Below are 20,695 nucleotides of genomic sequence, written 5' to 3' on the forward strand. Positions count from 1 at the left end.
TTGCATAGTCAACACCACTGTAACACCGTATCTGCTGTCTGTCATATTGTGAATGTAGAAGCAGCTTTTCTGATTTCTTGCAACTGGCTACAACAGCCCATACAGTTTATCAAATGATTGGATAACTTTGCTTTCTTGGGCAGCCAGTGGAAGGACGTTACATTAGTTTAAAGGGGACCTGTTATGCTTTTCGGTATTTTGAGTCATATATATAGTGTTACAAATAAGGATGCTCATATTAAATGTTGCAAAAGTTTCCAATTATGAGGTAAATGTATGTAGAAGTAACCCCTGTGAGCAAAACCCACTCTATGTCCAAGTTGTTTGTACTCTGGCTACAATGATGTCATAGTGTGCCGGATTTCTTTATATGGTCATCAGCTTCAGACATGCTACTACAAGGGTTCACATTATGTAGCCTACACTTCTCAGTGAAGCTAGTCTCTATATACAAACTCTACATTCAGTGAATGTAGAGTCTGTAGGCAAACCCCGGAAATCTTGCCTCCGGAAGAAGAGTGGAAGAGCCCTGATTTCTGGTTGTAGGCTGTTTGTAGTCCGCGTGATATTGGCCAATCACGTTTGAGCCGGCTGCAGCCAGGTTAAACGGTCCGTGCGGTGAATATACAAGGCGGAACATAATTGGCGTCACTCTAAACTCTGAATCCATCGCAATGGTTCAGCATATTTACTTATATATAAACGGAAGCGGAAACGGAAATTCGCGTCCTCCGCCCAAATCAAACTGGAATGCCAAAAAATCGGGGGTCTGCCCCCAGAGGCTGTATCGCCGTCTGCCGGAAGTCAGACGCCGAATACAGCCGATGGGTTCCGAGAATGCAGTGAAGCTAACACCAGGTAAATGCGATAACTTGGTTGCTGATGTTGTTAATTTGTCCGCGATTCCATATTCATGCTGGAATATGTCCAGTTGTCTTTAGAGGCTTTTATTGGTGATTTTTCACTTTAGAAAGTGCCGCTGTTCCCTGTTACAGTTGTAGTGACAATGCAGAGATGCCGAAATAAAAAAGACCTGAAAACGCTGACCAATCAGAGCAGAGTGGGCGTTTCTGAAAGCAGGGCTTAAGCCTCATTTCCACCAAGCAGTCCGATTCAGTTTAGTTCGTTACACATTAGAACGGTTATTTTCCCATTTCCATTGTGAAAAGTTGTGGACCGTTCCAATAGAATGCAACCTTGATGACCCCATTTTTCGTCACCCTTGTGTTGACGTAACCAGCACTCTGATCCGATACTAAACGGTGGAGCTAGAAACACTACAATCAGTTATTAGTCATTAGAGAAACGTCACTCTTGTTCAGAGCTGAGTTGTAGCTATTGAAGCTTTGTAACCACTATTCATACCGTGGCAAATTTTCCATACATCAGTAAATTCCAACTATGCAATAAAAGGATGTTTTGCTGCCTCTAGCAGCAGCTGTAGACTGAGAACAAATTATTTATTTCACCATGATATTCAAAGGCTACTGCCTGCAGCTACCAGCAACTTTTAAGTTGACCGTTCTGTTTGTTTTTATTGTCTCTGTTGAATGACTTCAAGCGTTTAAAAGATGTTTAACAATTTCAATTTCTGCACTTGAAGAAAAAACATGGTGGAGCGTTGTTCTGGTGCGCTCCGGCAGCACTAAACCCCTGCTCTCGCCTGACAAGGACTCATTGCACACACCCACTATTTTAAAGATCTCATCAAAAGAGACTTGATGAGAGTCCTTTTTTGGGAGGGGGTTGTGAAACCCTGTTTTATCAACCCCGCCTACATTTAAGAGTACTGTCTGTGGTGGAAACACTTAACGGATCTAGCGTATAGGTTCACCTTTGTAGGGGTTACTTTTGGTTATAAAGGTACTATACCGAAAGTTTTCGATGGAAAAGTGGCTTTAAAGAGACAGGCGCTAGACAGAGCATTTTAGGGAGGGGGTGAAACAATTGTTCCGGCAGAGACCTTATGAGGAAAATAAGGTGTTTTTTGAACTTTGAAGCACATAAACATCTTCTAGTAGAAACCTTAAATACAAGTATGAACCTTAAAATGAGCATAATAGGTCCTCTTTAACATGTTAGCAACTTATGTGGAGGAGCTGCTGAGAGAAGAGCCCGGCCTCTTGGCCTGGTTACCACTGAGGAGCAGAGGGCCTTGTCTTTGAAAAGAAAACAGCAGAAGTGATAAATGTCAGGTGAGTTGAGACGTGTGATCAGTTGGAAAGTCAAGCAGATAACCTTGACATTTAGGCCGCTGGCGTGGAAGCTCCTCAGAGGCTGCAGGGTGAGACCGGAGGGCCCGGTGTCTTCTGAGCCGGACTACATTAAGAGCTAACCTATTAGTCGTGTTGTTTCTGGCTGTCTCTGNCAGGGTGAGACCGGAGGGCCTGGTGTCTTCTGAGCCGGACTACATTAAGAGCTAACCTATTAGTCGGTGTCTTCTGAGCCGGACTACATTAAGAGCTAACCTATTAGTCGTGTTGTTTCTGGCTGTCTCTGAGCCACACTCTCCTGACTAATAAAGCCTGGCAAAACGTGGCCGCTGAGTAAATACACTGAAGCACACACACGTGCATGCACACACACACACACACACACACACAGCAGTGCAGAAACACACAAACAGATGCACATCTCGTTCCGTCTCCCTTTATCTGAGTGGCCGCAGGGATCCGGTTACACCTGCTTGCACATCTTCTAGCAATTAGGAGCAATCTGCTTGAAACCATTTCACGTTCAAGGTCTTCCCCAGCTGTGGCAAGAGGAGCCGGACGTTTATAGAACTAAAGAGTTCTCTCTGTTGATGGGCCTGAACAAACAATGCTGGCCCGTTTCTCACTGTCTGACTCCCAATGGAGACACCCCGAACGACCCCCCACCCCCAAAGCATTTCCCCCTCCACACTTACCCATATCATCTCTATTTCTCTGGACCTCTTATCACATTCCCTTTCTATTTGTCATTTATAAGATGCAATGTGAGTGCCGTGTGTCTGTCACTCTTCAGGCAAATTTTCTTGGATCCCTCTCCTTTATGCACAGTTGGATTTGGTGCTGTTCTTGATTGTAACTGTGGGTCAGTAAAGTTGCATAAAATGAGATTAAGGAGAGACATGTCTGAAATATGTCTGTTTCATGTGGTAGTGGGAGAAGGTGCAGTGAGGGATTCGGCAGAGAGCAGACTTGACTGTGTGGCAATGCTCTGAGCTGGGATTTGTAAGACACCCAGAGCTGGCTTTAGCAGCAGGAAACCCCAAAGCCTGTAAATAATCCACATGTGCAGACTGCACATAAAGACATCCAGTACTTAGCAGTTCCCTTATCACAGCGTGATAGCCCAGGGACATAAGAGACGCCTCCTGCCTCTATTCACTAATATGGTGTGAAAGTAGATGCAGATAAAACGCCTGTTGTTTATTGAGGAAGTTGCGTTAACACGGGGAAGAGGGTGTGAACTTTGAACACATTTGAAATGGGGAATATAAAAGAGGACTGCAAATGACAAGGATACCAAATTGCACCGGCTTTGTTGCTGATAAAACCTTTGTCATGTGCTGGAGGGTGTTTTCTAATCAAAAGCACCTGGAGGGTTCACTCCCTCCATGGTGCGTGCGTGCGTGTGTGTGTGTGTGTGTGTGTGTGTGTGTGTGTGTGTGTGTGTGTGAGTGGACCCACAAACAGTGAATATGGTGTCTGGATAAAGGCGTCTATCTCTGCTGTTGTGTTCTTATTCCAGTAACAAGCTCGCCTCCCAAACAACCTCAGTTTGTGATGATAATGGGCTGCTGTAGTCTTTCTGTTTACACACAAGATGATGTGTCCTACACAAAGCCAGTGCATGTATCAGCGCACAGCATATCACAAATCCCACTTTTTTAATTGTTAGTTTCAAGTAAATTGCTTACTCTTTATACATCAAAAAGTATACAATAAAATGCATATATAAGGACAAATTTCTTTGTAATTTATAATAGTGAATGAAGAGGTATTTGGGGTTTGGACTGGTGGTTGAACAAAAGAAGCAACTTGAAGATGCCATTGTGGCGTGCGGGAACTTAGTCTTATAGACTAAGCGATCAGTCAGTTCATTTAAAAAATATTTGGCAGATTAAATTAAATTAAATTAACAGTTTCAGCCCTAGATGCATTGTTATTCTCTCTTAAAGAATATGTCTCGATGCAGAAATGTCAATAACTGGTCATTTAAAACCCAATTCTCGACATTATGATCGCCTATAACAGTTTTTTTTAAAGATATGTTTTTTGGCATTTTTGCCTTTAATGGACAGGACAGCTAAGTGTGAAAGCGGGAGAGAGAGGGATGACATGCAGCAAAGGGCCACAGGCTGGACTCGAACCCGGGCCGCTGCGGCAACAGCCTTGTATATGGGGTGCCTGCTCTACCACTAAGCCACCGACGCCCCACCTATAACAGTTTTGTAAGATCAGGCTATACATCCCTTTCAGCCAAACCTAGTGGATGGTGAAATGTTAGTAGATGTGAACATGTGAGTTGTGGTTGCATTCTACCACTATTGTATGAATAAAAGATAATGGCTGTATAGTCATCAGTTTGTTTTAATTATGAAGTCACACCATGAGAAAAAATAAATTATTTCTAAATCATAGAAATCACATTTGGTGGCTGAAGTACATATTTGATGGCCCATTGTAAACTTACGTAAAAATAACAGAAAATGTGATTTAAAGCAAGTCAACACAGCCTGCCTTATCTGTGACACTTCAATATATGAAAAGACATCGACAGAATGAGAATATCTCTGTAAACATATTGTTTATATTCTCTTGCAAGATATAGGTTTGATTTTAAAATCTGTAAAAATGATTTTAACTCCAAACCCAAGTACTTTTAAAGCTACCTCCAAACTGTATGTAGCTGAAGTACTTCAGTAAAGTTAGCATACATTTATTAACTGCAAACTTGTGTTGTCACATTAAACTACAGTTCACTATTTAATGCTTTCTATTCCTCTGAACAGAAACTCGGTAAGTTCTGTTAGTGGTTAGATTTAAGTGGCTCGGTTGGCTCTGTTAGCTGTTAGCTCTAACTAGCTTAGTTAGCTCCGTTAGCTGTCAGTTCAGTTAGTGAAACGCACAACAGAACTCTGCTGCCCACCTGCTAACAGCTAACTAGCTCCTCTCTCAGTGATAACATAAAGCATAAAGATGCGTTTGTTGTAGTGGCTTCATTTATTTGCTTAGCGTTAGTTATACATACACAAGAAAAGATCTCTGTTCATTCTAGACACATTTTCTGTCATCCTTGTGACAATGGGATACCACAAGTACTGTTCAAGAACTGTAACGCTGTGTTGCAAAGTCTCACAGAATGGGGATTTAAAAAGCTGTATTTAATCTTTATTCAGACAGGTTATCTCATTTAGACATGCAGTGCCATCCTCAAGAGACTTGATAAAACTTAGTAGCCACAGGGGGCCACCTCCAGGGATATTTGGTGGCCACAGAGTAACTTTTTGTGCCTGTGGGCCATGGATAATGTCCAACCCTTAATTCCCTAATGTAGGCCTATATACAGTATAAAAGAATTATTCTGTCCAGTTGGCCATTTTCAATACAGTAGCCTATAGTTCTTGGGGTAGCCTACCAGAGTTTTCATTATCTACTTTGGCCTAAATATTTTTTACTTATCGGTTTTACCTCATCCGTCATTTGGTCTGGAATATTATAGCACCTAGGCAACATGCTGTCTCCCTCCCTCCTCTGTGCATCAGATGCCTGGTGCTTGTCATCAGTTTCCTGTGAATCACATTTGTCTGGAGCAGCTCTTACACTTGGATGTCTATCAAGCGTCCAGTACCTTTGAATGGAAGATCAAAAGACGATAAATTCCAGAGGAGGAGGAGAAGGAGGAGGGGGGCGAGCTCTGAAATAGAGGAGTGGGTGCTGTGTAAACATGGCAGTGACAGTTCACAATAGGTTATTTTAGCCCAGCATTAGGCCTCTCAAAGGCATGCCAGCTCCAGTGGCCTTTTGAAAATACAAACATGACAGCAACATTCCTAAACGTGGAGCCCACCTCACAACACAACACAGGTCCTCAGCCCCGCTTGTCTTTTTGTCTCATTGCTCAACTTGTATCTTTGGCTTTGTTGTTAAGTTATTAAGACAGCATATTTAGGCATGCGCTGGCAGGCAGCAGTGTGATTTCAGTTAATTTGCCTTTGTCAAGAAGATCATTGAATATATATTTAAGTGCATGATCACATAATTATTGCCCTTACTTTGATTGGAAGGGTAATTTAATGAAGCTGTTGACATGATGGTGGGAGGCTATGTGTCATCTTATGTTGCAAAATGCCATCATTGTTTAAATTGTTGTTACTCCTCCACTTAAAGCTGAGACTTTACCATAATGTAGTCATAGTTACCCCATGTTCATATACGTTTCTTGTTGTTACCAAGGAATGTATACAACAAGTCACACTCAGGTGCTACATGTGTTTTATTGCATGATTGAGTAACATTTTAGAACATTATATTTATATCACAACATAGTCATAAAAGCATCAATATGAGAATAATAATGTTCTTGCTGACAGCCCATTGTTTTAACAATGCACATTTTTGCGGTCACAGTTTCTTTATCTACTTGTAGTAACTGATTATTGAGCAAGTTCACTCTTTCTTTCTTCTTTGCTTTAAATGGAGATGACAGTGAAGGAAGACTTCCCAGAAATGTATCTCTTCATCCATTACTGTCTGAATTTCCTATCATATCCTGTTGACTCAACTGTCTTTGTTCCAACACCCTCGGTTGTAAACGCAGTCACACACACACACACACACACACACACACACACACTCACTCGCACAGACGCTGCACACACATTTCACTGCATGTGTCATCAGTTACAGGGGAAAAGAAAACAGACAACTTTGTTTACTCTTCAGTGTGCCCGTAATACCACGCCTTGGGCGTCGAGAATGCTTTTTTTTTTTTTTTGGTCTCTTGAATTTCCTCATGAATTATCAGTGTCTCACTGTCTTAGTCATCTAAGTTAACTTTTAAGTTTAGGATGCTGTGGTGGCTCACACCTAAAAGATCAGCACGTTATAGGTCATTGTAGATTATCTGAGCTGCTAATGTACATATTCACATTACCCCCCACCAAATTATATTAATATTATGAATATTGTTTTAAAGGTTGGTGACTTTGCTAACTTTGCGTGTGATTTGATAATAGAATACCCTCTTTTTAGTTGTTGTTTCTTTTTACTTTAAGTGGAAATCAAGCTGAATTTTTGTCCAATAAAATGTTAGAATTTAAAAATATCTAATATCCTTTTATTAACTGAGAAACAAAATGGCTTTGTTAAGGACAAAATGGAATGTTAAGGACTTTCAATAACAATTTGTATCACTTTAGAATATCTGTCTGATTTTGATGATTAAACAGTTTCATAATGTGATGAAAAAATATCAGCATGCTCTGCATGACTGCAAGAGACAATGCATTAGCAGTTTTCCGATCCCCTCCCCATGTCAGTCCGTGTGTTTTTTTCCGATTTTACGACCAGATTGTAGGTTGCTCCGGAGGACAAGCTAAAGGCCTAAAATGTAAGATGTAAATATTGCCTTCATGTGTGGGAGTGAATCTTGCTCACATCTTTCTTAGTTTCAGTTTATACAATTTGTGCACTTTCTTTATGAGTAAACTCTCTTGCAGGGGGCTTCCCCCTCCACAAATTTCAAAGCAGAGGACAATTAGGCATGCAGAATGAGATATGTTGCTCTGGTGTCGTTTATCTTTACATGAGAGCGCAGAGAAAGACAGAGACAGACAGAGAGAGGGATAATTTATGCACTTTAAAGTTAAGCATGGTGAAATGCCAGGAGCGTGGCCTCTTTGTAGCCTGCGGTCATATTTATGCCTCATGATGTCATCGGACAGCCGTGTGTTAGGGAGGGTCAACACATACACCCACACACAGACCATCATACAGCTGTTCACTCCAACCCCGGACTGTCTCTCGCCTTTCCGTCTTAAAGTATTGTCAGACTTTACTGGCACTAAGACCAATTCTCAAAGTGATCTCGATCTTTTCATCCGTCCACACTGAGCTTTTTATTTGCCCTTTCCCTGTAGATATCATACTTTCACACAGTCTTTCACAGGTTTCACTCACTTGTTCACACGTCGCTCTAACTTCTTCCTTCTTTTTGCTCTCTCTCTCTTACTATCTTCTTGTAAAACATTCCGTCATTTACTTTTAACATTTCTGAACTCCTCAAACAATTGACTGGAGAACTTTAAGATTGTCTGTCTGCGAGATGAGCTCGGATGTGCCCCGACTGTTTGTTTAATTGTGGGAGCAATCGTCTGAGGAACATGGAAAGAATGAGGCCAGTTATTTACCCAGATGGTTTACTGGTGGAGGTGTGAGGCTGGCCAGCTCACTGTGGGAACACAACGCTTGCTTTTCTTGGTATCGCCGAGCGTTTTCAAGACCACTGTGTTTTTTCCCCCCCAGCTCTCTCCAGCTTTGTTTGCTCTGGATGGCATGTTTGATTATTTATCGTAAGGGAAAAGGGAGTAGCTGGAGCAATAAACATGTGACTGCACTGTATTTTGTTTTCCACTGAGAAGGCCGTGTCCTTTAACAGATATTTGAAGCAGCCATAAAGCCTTTTTATTTGGGGAGTTTGACTGAGCTAAAGGAGGATCAAAAGCACTGATAGTGTCTTTGACCATTTGTGTTTGCTGTAAGTGCAACTTATCAACAGATAAATATTTCTTCTGGAAGGCTGCGGTTAATTTTTTTTTTTGTCTTTTTGAATTTGTTTTGACATCTGATCATTGTTCCTGGTGTGTTTTTGTGGAGGGATTGTTTATGCCAGCCTCAGATTTATGACTCTGAATGTGAGAGTATGAAAAGATGGTCTGTAATATTTGTTTGTTATCTATCAGAAGGCCAAGGGAATATTGTTGTAAGGGGATACATCTGCTCTGATAACAGGCATCAAAGTGTCCCCAAGGGACTTTTAGCATATCTGCTTCTAGCATTCATATTGGATTGTTTAAAAAAAAAATCATTTTTATGTATTTCTCTTTATTAGGCTCTCCAAGTGGCTCGACAGATACTCCTCCAGCAGCAGCAGCAGCAGCAGCAACAGCAACAGCAACAGCAGCAGCAGCAGCATCCCCCATCACAGCAACTGCAGTCTCAACCAAACACTGGCCGCAAATCCCCCAAAGCCAACGACAAGCAGCACAGCCTACAGGTACCGTAAATGTGTTGTCACTGTCAGACACTCCTATTTATTTGCTCATCGTTATCAGATGGCTCGTTTATTTGACTTTGTGGTTGATCAAATATACAAAAAAAAAAAAAAAAAGAAAGAAGTGAACTTATGCAACTCTCTGTAGAACACAGTGTGCAAAAAAAGCACAGCACTAGGCTAAGTTCACAAACAGGAAATTAATATTGGCAGTGCAACATTTGCAGTTATGTGTGCTCACGCATCATGTGTGATTTAGTAGCACACACACTCTCACACACACACATGCACACACACACATAATCAGCCATGTGTCATCTAAATCTTGACACTGAACATTAGAAGCAGCGGTATGTAGAAACGGGTGCTGTTGTGAAATATATAGGCCAGAATGTTAGAGAAAGCATCTGTGTGGCCACTTTAGGTCACATGAGCTCATCCAGGGTCATTCCAGTACAGTAACACACATCAGCATGTGTTGCTAATTCTGACTTCTGCAGTCAAAAGACCTTTCCTTTTCTGACTGAGCCAAGTCTAGGAGGTGTGCAGCTCGGGTTAAAGCAGGAGAAAGTGTGGAAATGAGTGAGAAGTGGAGGAAGACGTGAGAGAGGAGTTTCATTCCTCCCACTGAGAAGTGAGTCCGGTCAAGCAGAGGAAACTCCATGCTTTCTGTGTTTGCCTTTCATCACTGCCCAGCACACACACACATGGCAGAAATAAAAGAGGAGGCAGGTCCCTACCACCAGCAGCAGGAGGTGCTACAGAGCAGCCCAGGAGTGGGGTGGGTAATCCAGGTGGAGGGCTTGGAGGTGGATAGAGGAAAGCAAGGGGTGATAGAGTGTGAGGCCGGTGAGAGGTACAGAGGCAGTAGGACAGTTATTTGGAATGCCTTTGTGATGCAAAGAAAAAACTGCAAGGAAAAAGAAAATATTTTTCATCTTGTTCTGCTTGTAATATGGATGGCGCTGCATATCTGATGCAATATTTACATTAATTTTCAGATCAGCTGCCTCAGAGATGTATATCTTTGTTTCAACAAGGAGCAGTTGTTTGTGTCAGTGTGAAATTGCAAACGACTTCAGGGCATATTTGGTAATTAATACGGAGGCCCTGTTCTCTGTGTGTATATATATAATATTTAATACCCTTACTATCCCATTGGGGGCCCTTTTTAATGAGCTATTGTAGCAGCTAGGTCTAATGTCAGGTTGTGAAAAAGCCTCTTTGTTGTGCAGATGTCTTCGGAATAGCTCCAGAGGATGAAATATGACTGTGATGACCTTTCAGTTGTGTGCATATTTGTCAGGATTCAAATAAGTTGAAAGGATCAAACTAAACTGTTTCCCCAGCCTGGCAGGGAATTGTGCTGCAGAGGTCAACAGAGGGGACCACAACGGCAGATTCCAGCGTACAGCCAGTTGTTGGTACATAGTGAAGTACTAGACCATCTCCTGCAGACAAAGACAAAATTAAAATTCTAATTTATTAATGTATACAGAGAGCTTGGCCAAGCTGTCACTCAGCTATTGAAAAGAGAGTCGGGCCCTTTCCCCCACTTCCTCTCCCCTCCCCTCTCCTGCCCGGTTCTTGTGAAGAGAGCACAGGCTCGCTGTAGTATCTAACACTGTAAATTGCCTGCTCTCTAATGTTGTATGTTACATTTTTTTTCCCTGGGTTGAAACTGCCATTATGAAAAAGCCACAGGTCCAGCCAAGTGTTTGTTTATCTCTGAATTACATATTCTGCTAATTAAACAAACCCCAGCCACATACACACACACAGTTTAAAGCCAAGCGTTCATACATAAACATCAGCGTGAGGATGTATTACATTTGTTTTTGTTGGGGTTTTTTTTCTTCGCTCATGATTTTCTGGTGGTGAGATTTCTCTTGTTTTCTCCCTTTCCTTGTACCGTCTCTCACACACACAAACACATTTCGTGAAACACCGGAGGTTAACGGTTAGAGTCTCATCTCACTTCCTCTTTCAAGAACAAACCCGTGCCTGGAGGAGCCCCCTTCACACAGAACATTCACTATCTCCATCACACAGCCTGGATAATGATTCTCTGTTGAGCTGGACTGGGTCATCAAAAGACATGATCCAACAATTATGAGGCTGTGTAGTAAGCTGACACCCCATAAAAGCACCTGATCTGCGGACGAGGCTCCATTCATCTCAGCGGTCTTCCCATTAGGCACGAGGAGATGTGCAGAGAGACTTTTACTCATTTGGAAATGTGACTCACTTTCCAATTCATTCTTATTCAAGTCAAAAATAATGAAGCACGGTATATACAGAACATCTGAAAAAAAAAAAATGACCTGCATAGAGTAGGAAAGGGGGGGGGAATATGAGTCAAACAAGCCTCAGGATCCTTGATCAGTATTAAATGGCTCTTTGGTTTTATATCTCCAACAGGGGTGCCCCCCCTCACCCCTACACTGCCCTCCCCTGCCTCTGGATGAAGATGCCTCCGCTGTATACTCAGCAGCCTAGAGGCGCTTTAATCAGGCTCGATATACAAACAGCTGCTACGCAGGCTGGAAAGCAGCTAAACATACTTGACTGGTCAAAAAGCCAGTAAATTACATTGACTGAATGACACGTGTGATTAAAAGAATCCATGCCGCTTTTACCTTTTGCGCTTCACACCTACAGTGGCACGACGACGAGAGCCGGCAACTCCCACCCCGCTAATTACCATTATCAGTGAAATGGTAGGGTTTGACTCATTAGTTCCATGTGCATTTAATTAGAGGCAGGCTGAAATTGGATTTAACTTATTACTTTTTCATGGATCACTTTCTTGTCATCACTTCAAATTGGATTGCAGCCCCAGGTAACTAATTATGCCAGCCGCAGGATCAGGAGTGGAGAAATAGGTAATTAGGAACAACACTGTCGGACCCTCGCTGATAGTCCACCAGCGCCGAGGTGGGAGGAGGGGGGAAATTGAGGCACGTTTGTGGTGTTGCACGCAAGCCTGGCTGGTTAACTACACCTCATTGCAAGAGATCCTAGGTAGGCATCCACCTCCTACAGGGGATTATGTGGCATTCAGCTGGGCTGAAGATGTTGTGTCAACATGGCGTCTTTGCTATCAGTGTAATGCCTAGATTATGCTTGTTTCCCATCCAGGATGGTGCCTGAGATTGGCCTTCATTATTCACGTCACTGGTGCAGTGTGAGGTATGGCCAGCAGCCAGCTGAAGTTCCCTGTGTGAACGCTGCTTGAATGACATTGACTGGTTTCTGTCTGCGGTATGTCTGCACTGATTGTAATGAGACTACATGAATGACTAGAGTCAGAGCAGATAGTCTGCTTATTGAGAAGGGTTTCGGAAAATGATAACGTCACTTTACTTACTATTGAGAGCTCCCATGGTTCATCTTAAAGTGATTCTCTGTAAAGAATGTGAAGCTGAAGGAACATCTCTGTCCTTTGGGTTTCGTTGTTTTTAATATTTATTATAATTATGTGACTGCCTTTTGTTTTTCAATGAGAAACACTATTCACTACCCTCTGATATATGTTGCATTGAACATTTTCAGGATGTCAAAGGTACATCACTTGTTATTCTTTAGACATAGAGAAACTACTGATAATGTTTCAAAAAACCATGCCAGCAGACAATTTTCTTATCTGTACTATAACCAGTTAAAGCCACAATCCACACTTCTTTCTTCTCCTTTCTCTCTGTGTGTTTTCACACCATAGTGTACAGCCTCACAGAGGGCATCTCCAGGTCAAAAGATAATGTCTTTTCAGTTTACAGGATGAAAGCCTTTTAAGTTGTAGTGCGCCCCTCCAACGCCCCTCCTCCCCACGTTTGCTCTTCACATCCTTCATTTGTGGTCTGTTGGGGGGAAGCGTGATGTGACACAATCCAGGGGCCAAGCCTCTGTCTGACAGGACAGGGAGAAGCCGCTGGCTCTCTTTCTCTCCCTCTCCTACTGTTTTTGCAGTAAGCCCATGGCATTGTCCTGACACATGTATACCACAGCGCTCCAATCTGTAAGTCATTAGAGCAGTAGGCCGAAGCCTGTCAGCTGGAGCTCAGCCAGTGCTGCAGGGCAATCTGAGGCAGCATTTCGAGGTGTTCCCGCAGCCCAGTCGGCCAGTGGCCCAAAGTGGCACGGCAGTGGTGGCCCATTGGCGAGGTGACAGTGAACACAAGACTGGATTAATGTTCTGGGATGAGATAAAAATTCCCTTTAAACAGGGGAAACCTGGCCAAGACAAAGGGAGTGTTTTAATATTCGGTTAATATACATTTTGAGGGGGGAAAAAGTTCAGTACAAAAAAGTGCTGAGGGACAGAAGAAGTATGGCACTCTCTCAAAACACAAATCAAAGTATTGCCAATTTTTAATTAATTCACCTAACGACTGCTTTAAGCTTGCCAAGATTAACCAACTTATTAAAGTTCAAATTTCTGCAGGTTGTTTTTCAGACAGAACAAGAGATAATTTACAGATTAATTGGTTGTTGTTGTACCTTCTTTCAAAGTGTTCGGGCTTAAGTGTATCCATTCAGGAACAGTGTGCAAGATTTAGGGGGGTTGAGCAACATCTAGTGTTGTGGATTGCAGATTGCATCCAGCTAAAACTTTTCCCAGTTAGAATTCCTTGAGTGCTCATTGTTCAGGAGGTTTTTACAGGGAGCCAGATTATCCGCAGAGGTCTCTTCTTCTCCACAAGAAATGGATCAGGTGATTTAAAAACGAAGAATGAAGCAGCTTCACCTTACAAATCAGTGTTTTTCCAACGCGCTCTCTTTTGCAGAGGGGCTACAAACTATGGTTGTCAAGGCAAAGACGCAATCGGCCCTAGCTATAGCCAACGTTTGGTTTGTCTGTTCTGGGCTACCGTAGAAACATGGCAGTGCAACATGGTGATCTCCATGGATGAGGACCAGCTCCTCAGCCCCCTCCATCTTAGCGGATGGGGCGGGGTTCTTATCACGCTGCTGTGTGCTTAAGTGTAGTTTGGTATTGTTATTTGTTGCTATGAAAAGTGACATCATGATTGACAGTTGTGTGTGCCAACCGGTGTGCTAGTGATCAGTGGCGTTCCTGGTCGGACAGGTGTATGGGCAGAAACTTGATACCGTGGAGATCGTTATTGCGCAGACTCAGGAGCCAAATGACATCACCCGTGCAAGGTGGCAGCGGACATATCCAGTATGTTTTGTCTCATTTTTTCACAATTTGAGTAAGTGGAGACTTCTATCTTCCTCATCATGTCCATGGTACAGAGTGGTATCAGTCTTCGCATCTAACATATAAGGAACACAAATGTCAAACTATTCCTCTAAGAGCTTTGTTACTCTTTGCTGAAATTGCCTTTGCTTCTTTACCTTGAGAATGTGCCACTGCCGTCAGTATTTTAGGCTCTATCGTTCAGAATCGCTCCCCTTTCCATCTGCAAAGTGTCTCCAACGGTAAAATCCCACAATTCATCAGTTGTGTGCGTGATCCTCGGAAGGAGTTCATCTCTTTGTGTTTGTAAAAAGTCTCAAGGTGATGCTGTAATGAAATCTCATTTTGACGCACGCGTTGCTCTGAGGTGATACAATCTGTCAGGAATGATCAGCACAACACGGCGGCCGGTGCTTGCGTGGAACCCCAGGATCAGGCCGTCTCCTTTACTGCTTGTTTTCCTTGTCATATTGTAAAAATGTATTATGTGTACTGTATAGATTAGAACCAGGTTTGGGATAATCCTGTCAGAATGAAGTCATCTGTCCCAATTCCACGCAGCCAAGCAGAAACTGTCAGAGGGGGGGCTGCTGTGTTGGGAGCTCTCTCCCAGCCAAGACGATGACTGTCGAATTGACTCCAGTCACAGCGCTGGGAGCCACTTACCATTTTCAGGACCCTCTTTTCATTTGAGGCCTGATGTTTCCCTTCAAGCAGTGAACCCTCTCACCCCTCCACCCCACTCAGTCATCCGCCCAGATACACACACACACACACACACACACACACACATACACAAACACACTTCTCCTTAAAATTTGTTGTATCTTTGTGTCATCCTCTGGCACTTTGTCTTGATGTCAAGCGTGTGTTGTTTGGAGTGATTCACACGCCCTTTGCGGAGGGGTGGAAGGATGGATGGATGCACAGTCAACCATAGCATTAATAAACACTAACAGCCATGCAAGGTGCAGTCAAGTCAGCATCGACTCACAATGCAGTTTCTCTTCGGGTGTCATCGCACTCTTTTGACAGCTTTGCAATTCTCTGATTCCATTTTCAGTTTTTGTTAGGAGTGGGAAAGAGAAACAGAGTCTCACACAGACAGCAGAGACAGAAGGGCCCTTTAGCTACATGAGGACATCATTGGAGTTGTGTTTTATGTTTGTGTTGGACATTGTACAGTAAAACATCTCAGTGCACAGCCCAGGCATCCATGTAGTTACACCCAATGTGCAGAAAGCACAAACTAACATTTTAATTTTGCTTATTGGTTAAAAGAAATTCATATGTAGAGTGCTCATCTGTTACCTCCAGGAATGTTCCGGAGTAACTTTATTGGTTGGCGTTGGAAACAGGACAGGCTAACAAATACTGTTTAATAACACCACAGAGAAGGTTAGCTAAACAGTAAATCATGGTGGTTAGCGGTGCTGTAAGTGTAGCCTGCGTCCTACATTAAGAGTGTTCCTTAAAAAGTGATGACAAGAACCACCCACGTGGCAAAGTTGCTCGTACTCTGCTTAAACCAGTGTAATTATTGTAGTAAATCTCATATATTTGTGATTGCAGAACAAAGGCTATACATTACACTGCACTATAATTACAATAACTGCTGCTTTCTTATTTGTTACCTCAGATTTAGTGATCATGTTATTTTTATATCGCCACAGCCCCCACAGAGCCATTGTTATTGAGTTCTAATTTTCTGTGTATTAATATAGTTTCTGATTTAAATCAAAGATGAATCAATCGCCAAACAAGACGAGGCAGAAATTCCCCCACCTCCTTAAATTGATGTTGCTCAAACCCCAAAAAGTGTTCTTGTTTTGACTAGGTGAAAAACCGCACGCTACACGCTGAAACACAAGCTCCGTTATACACCGGCTGGCATATCACCTCAGGAAATATTTTTGCAAATACAGAGTTCACATGTGCTGACTAAACAATGTGTTCCTGAATGCTGAAATTAAAAGTAAATAACCAAGCCCATATATAATAGACCAGAGGGAACTCAGTGACTCAGGCGTGACTTACTGTAACTCCAGTCTGCTTCGGGTGATAACCTCATTCACTCTAAATATGACTTATTCCAAGTATCAGAGGGAGGATCGGTGGGTTGCAGATGTTGAAAGGTGAGTTCACTGTCATGTCGCAACAATGGAAATACACTTTATTTTAACAAAATGAGAAAAAGAATCAACAGTATTAAAAAAATTAAACTTGAGTCAGGAACAAGCGAATGGAAAAATAAACTAAATATAAAATAAATGCAGTTTGAATAACATTAAATTCAAGTCAAGTGAAACAAAAGCCAGCGTGTTAAAAAAAATGAGCCCCGAATGGAAAAGACCAGATCACTTTTAGTTTTGTTATGACTTTAGAGTAGACAGATTCCACCTCTTCAAAAAGTTCTTTGTGCTGTTGTTTTGCTGTAGCAGAAATGACATAGCAGTCTCCTGTATGATGTCAGTGCGAGCGAGTGGGTCACCGAAAACAAATGTAGGTTCTTTGTGAACTGTGCCAAGTCAAAGTTTTACAGTAGCTCGGAAGAAAAGGGTTGATTGAATGCTTTGTGTCTCTTTTGACATTAATGGGGGGCAAAGATGAAATAATATAAAGATAAAGAAATAAAAGAACACATTATAGCACTGTACTAAAAGGTATTTTTGTTGCCTTGGCGATATTATATAGAGCAGCTGTTATTTATATAGGTCCCACACCTGCCCTGCTGACTCCCACTATCAGTAAACAATGATTTACTTTACACACACACACACACACACACACACAGGGAAACAGGCTGTGTTTGTTTTCTCATGACAATGGTCCAGGTCACCAGAGCCTCTCAAGGAAAAGGAATGACTCTAGTTTTGTATTTTCCTCCACTTCTCTCCTTCTCTTTGTGTAGTAGCAGTAAGACATGGGTTGGCATGCCGGTGCGGCTTTATTCACTGGCTATGTTAGTGTTTTGGGAAGGCTTTGTAATTGGAGGCGAGTCGTTATCTTTAGCCAGAGCCGAGCGGAGTAGAGCTCAGGCCAGACCCAGACATTAACTCATACTTTCACTCTAACTCGAGCAGGAAATATAATGTCATCCACTCTGTCATGAGCACAATCGCTCAGCACTCTCTGTAAACTATCACGGGGGAACGCCGGTTCAAGGCTCAAGGATATTGATGTTTCTCTGTGCGCGGGAAGAAAAAAAAATCTATATAGCGTGTGTATCACATCGACACATATGTGTAATTATTTTACATGGCGCAGGCACAGAGGCAATGGATTAGAAAGACAGTGTGTGAGAGGAGAAGCTTGAACTGTGTGTCTGCTAAATTTATCATGAGGCCTTTGGGAGCATTGAAATGAGAACAGTGGCCTATTACTGCTAAGAAGGTGTTTTATTGAGAATACGCCGACATGCCACCCCAGGGAGAGTGCCGGGGGAGAAGAGTGTGGCTGTAGCCTAAACCACTTTGTGCATGTGTGTGTGTGTGTGTGTGTGTGTGTGTGTGTATGCGTGCGCCGAGTGTGTGCGTGCAGTTGTAAGCACATGCCTGCATGTCACTGTCTTTTTTGCGCGGGCCGTCTTGAGGGTGTCAGATAGAAAATAAAAGCGCCTTTTCTTCCACTTAATTATTCACTATGATATGTATTGGAATTGTCACTTTTGACACTTGAGGTGTCCCAGTCAATAATTTATATAGGTCAGGCCAGCTTAGCAGAGCTCATTGTTAGTTATTAGCAGATGAGAGCAGTGGCTTGTTATGCAGCCGCTCTGTTTATTTTACCAGTGTGTTTGCGGACTGGAATGCATCCCATGAACATTCCTTCATCCTTGGCCAAGGGTTTATAGCTGTTGATATGAGCTGTGTTTTAGAGCTCTGTTATTCAGCTCTGTGTTTATTGTCATGATAATTAACAAAGTGAGGTGTTAATCTTGCCTCATGCCTTTCCTCTAATTCTTTGTTAAGTGGGTTGCACAAGTTAGTGATTTTATTGTCGTTACAATAAGTAGGTCTTATTCCATGCCTTTAAGTTTTTATGTACTATAGAGTGAAATGTACTCACAGTTAAATTGAGATAAAGGTAGAGTTGGTTCAGTGAGACGGTTAACATACAGTGTATATGTTGACAGGAGCCAGGCTGCTGTCTCTCCTGGTGAGTTCAGTAGGATCTCCAGTAGGTGGCAGGGTCCTGTTTCCCTCTCCTGTCTTTTCCCCTCACTGAGTGCACATGGGTGTTAAAGAGTGTGATGATATTATGACAGCTAATTGCTCTCATTGGGATGGAGTTGGATGGATTGCCTGGTTCTGTAGCCGGTGTAATGTTAGCTATTAATGTAAGTGGTTTGAGCTCGTCTGAGGCCAAATTGTAGGATAAGTGTTTAAAAACTGGGAAAAAAAAGTTTGTGCTGCTGTGGTTGATTTTATGACCAAAATACACACTAACTTGTCTCAGTGTATTGCAACTAGTTGCGTGTTACAGTGCGAGTGTACACATTAACATTAGAGCAGGAAGGCAAAACAAACTGTTCTCATAAATACATTATTTTGCTCTCAAATAAAATACATGTGTTATTGTCTCAGCTTGGAGAAAATGTAAAAGGAAGAAAAAGTCCAAATAAGTACAAAGCGTCTGGATTGTTTGTGCGTTTGTTGTTTTCAGCATGTGAAATGAGTTGTGTCTTTGTTCCGGCACTGTAAACAATTCCATTTAGCAGAACAATAAAGGGGCTGATAGCGGGGCCAGTTTTCTTTCTTTCCGCTGGATAGCTGTGTTTACTTATCTGTTGTTTAATTAAAGGGCCTCTTTTCTTTAGGCTCCCATTGTTTCAATAGCACGGCCGGAGTCCCGGCAGAGGTCAAAGGGTTAACAGCCGTCAACTGTGTCTTTTTTTTTTTTTTTTTTTTGAAAGGGGCCCCCACACAAAGGCACGGGTTCACCTGCAGCCCAGCCCGCGGCTCCCTATTGTGTGGCCCCATTTGAATTGATTATGTTTAGAGGGCTGGTTGTGATTGGTGGAGAAGGGCGTGGTTGATTGGATAGTTTTGTATCTTGTCAGCCAGGGAGCAACCTTGCGCGTGCAATCTGTCTGTATCCCGAGGAAGGTTGGAGACTCCACAGCACAGCAGCGCTTGTTCTCAGCCTCCCTGCCTGCCAGCCCTGTGTGCCTCTACCTCGCTGTCTCTCTCACTCACTCACTCTCTCTCTTACTCTCTCTCTCTCTCTCTCTCTCTCTCTCTCTCTCCTTCCCTCGCTGCTCTGCTCTCCGCTCTGCTTCACTCCACACCGCGTGGCCCAGCACTCTGTTTACCCTGCCAGCTAAATGGAGTTTGTCAGGTTTGTCAATATGATTGATTTCTATGATTTTGCCTGCTTTCTTGTGTAAAAAACTTGACAATTTAATTTGACCGGGGAAAAAGAGAGAAGGAGGCTTTATTGTCTGTCTGTCGTTGAGGTTGTGTCATTGTAATTGGTTAATTTTGTCATGCAGTTTGTGTGAGAGGAGCAGTTATCCAGGGTTTACTTTGCCGTTGAGGCAGTGACAGTTTACAGGTTGGTGCTGGTAGGAGAGGCACAGAAAGCAGGTGTCATGTACATTAGATTTACTGTACCAGAATGTATAGCATTTCAAAACAACCCTGTATGGATTAGCTGCTTGTGTTTATCTGTGTGCTGCTGGGATGTTGATGGATTTGAGCATTTCACTTTAAGTCTTAGCAACAGTTTGTTCAGCTTTGCTTGTTTGTCAGTTGCAGTATTAGAAACCCAACCATTTACAGCAAGTTTCTGTCTGCCATTTTATGCTGTTTGTTTAGTATTGTTTACTTAACTGATAGTGAGCTAACCAGTTAAGCAGGATCCGGTACTGTACTCTATGCTGTTTGAATTATGGAAAGTTGTAGGAAAAACACAAGACAGGTTTGCCTCCTCTTTTGCATTGTTGTTTTCCTCATATTTTTTCATAACACTGCTTTATTGTTTAGAATATTTCCAGGGTAAGGCATGACACATAGGAAGGAAGTCTTCCACTTTTTGTTTCATGTTGAGTTTTTCTGGTTATGTGTTTTGCGATGATTTGCTTTTATGAGTTAATGAGTGCTGGTCAGACTTTGTGTGCTCTCAGGCTATGGCCTGGACTAATCCTCACTCTCCTCATGGTGTCACAGTGAATTAAGACAGGCTGGCACAGCTCTATATTTGACACCGTCACCACAAAACCACGTTGGA

General features: G+C 42.5%; 1 protein-coding gene across 14 annotated transcripts in view; it reads left to right on the forward strand.

Moving 5' to 3' along the window:
- The window catches only part of foxp1b (forkhead box P1b), a 183,957-nt gene that overhangs the window by 114,938 nt on the left and 48,324 nt on the right, over positions 1-20,695 (forward strand). For 13 of the 14 annotated variants that reach the window (XM_050038831.1, XM_050038833.1, XM_050038836.1 and 10 more), the window contains one exon: positions 9,100-9,264. In XM_050038831.1, coding sequence (XP_049894788.1) covers positions 9,100-9,264 — 165 coding nt within the window. Of the gene's footprint in view, positions 1-9,099; positions 9,265-19,356; positions 19,805-20,695 lie in introns of those variants that run through there. The other variant, XM_050038840.1, reaches the window with a different exon arrangement.

The sequence above is a fragment of the Epinephelus moara genome, chromosome 24 (assembly GCF_006386435.1).
Source record: "Epinephelus moara isolate mb chromosome 24, YSFRI_EMoa_1.0, whole genome shotgun sequence".
NCBI lineage: Eukaryota > Metazoa > Chordata > Actinopteri > Perciformes > Serranidae > Epinephelus > Epinephelus moara.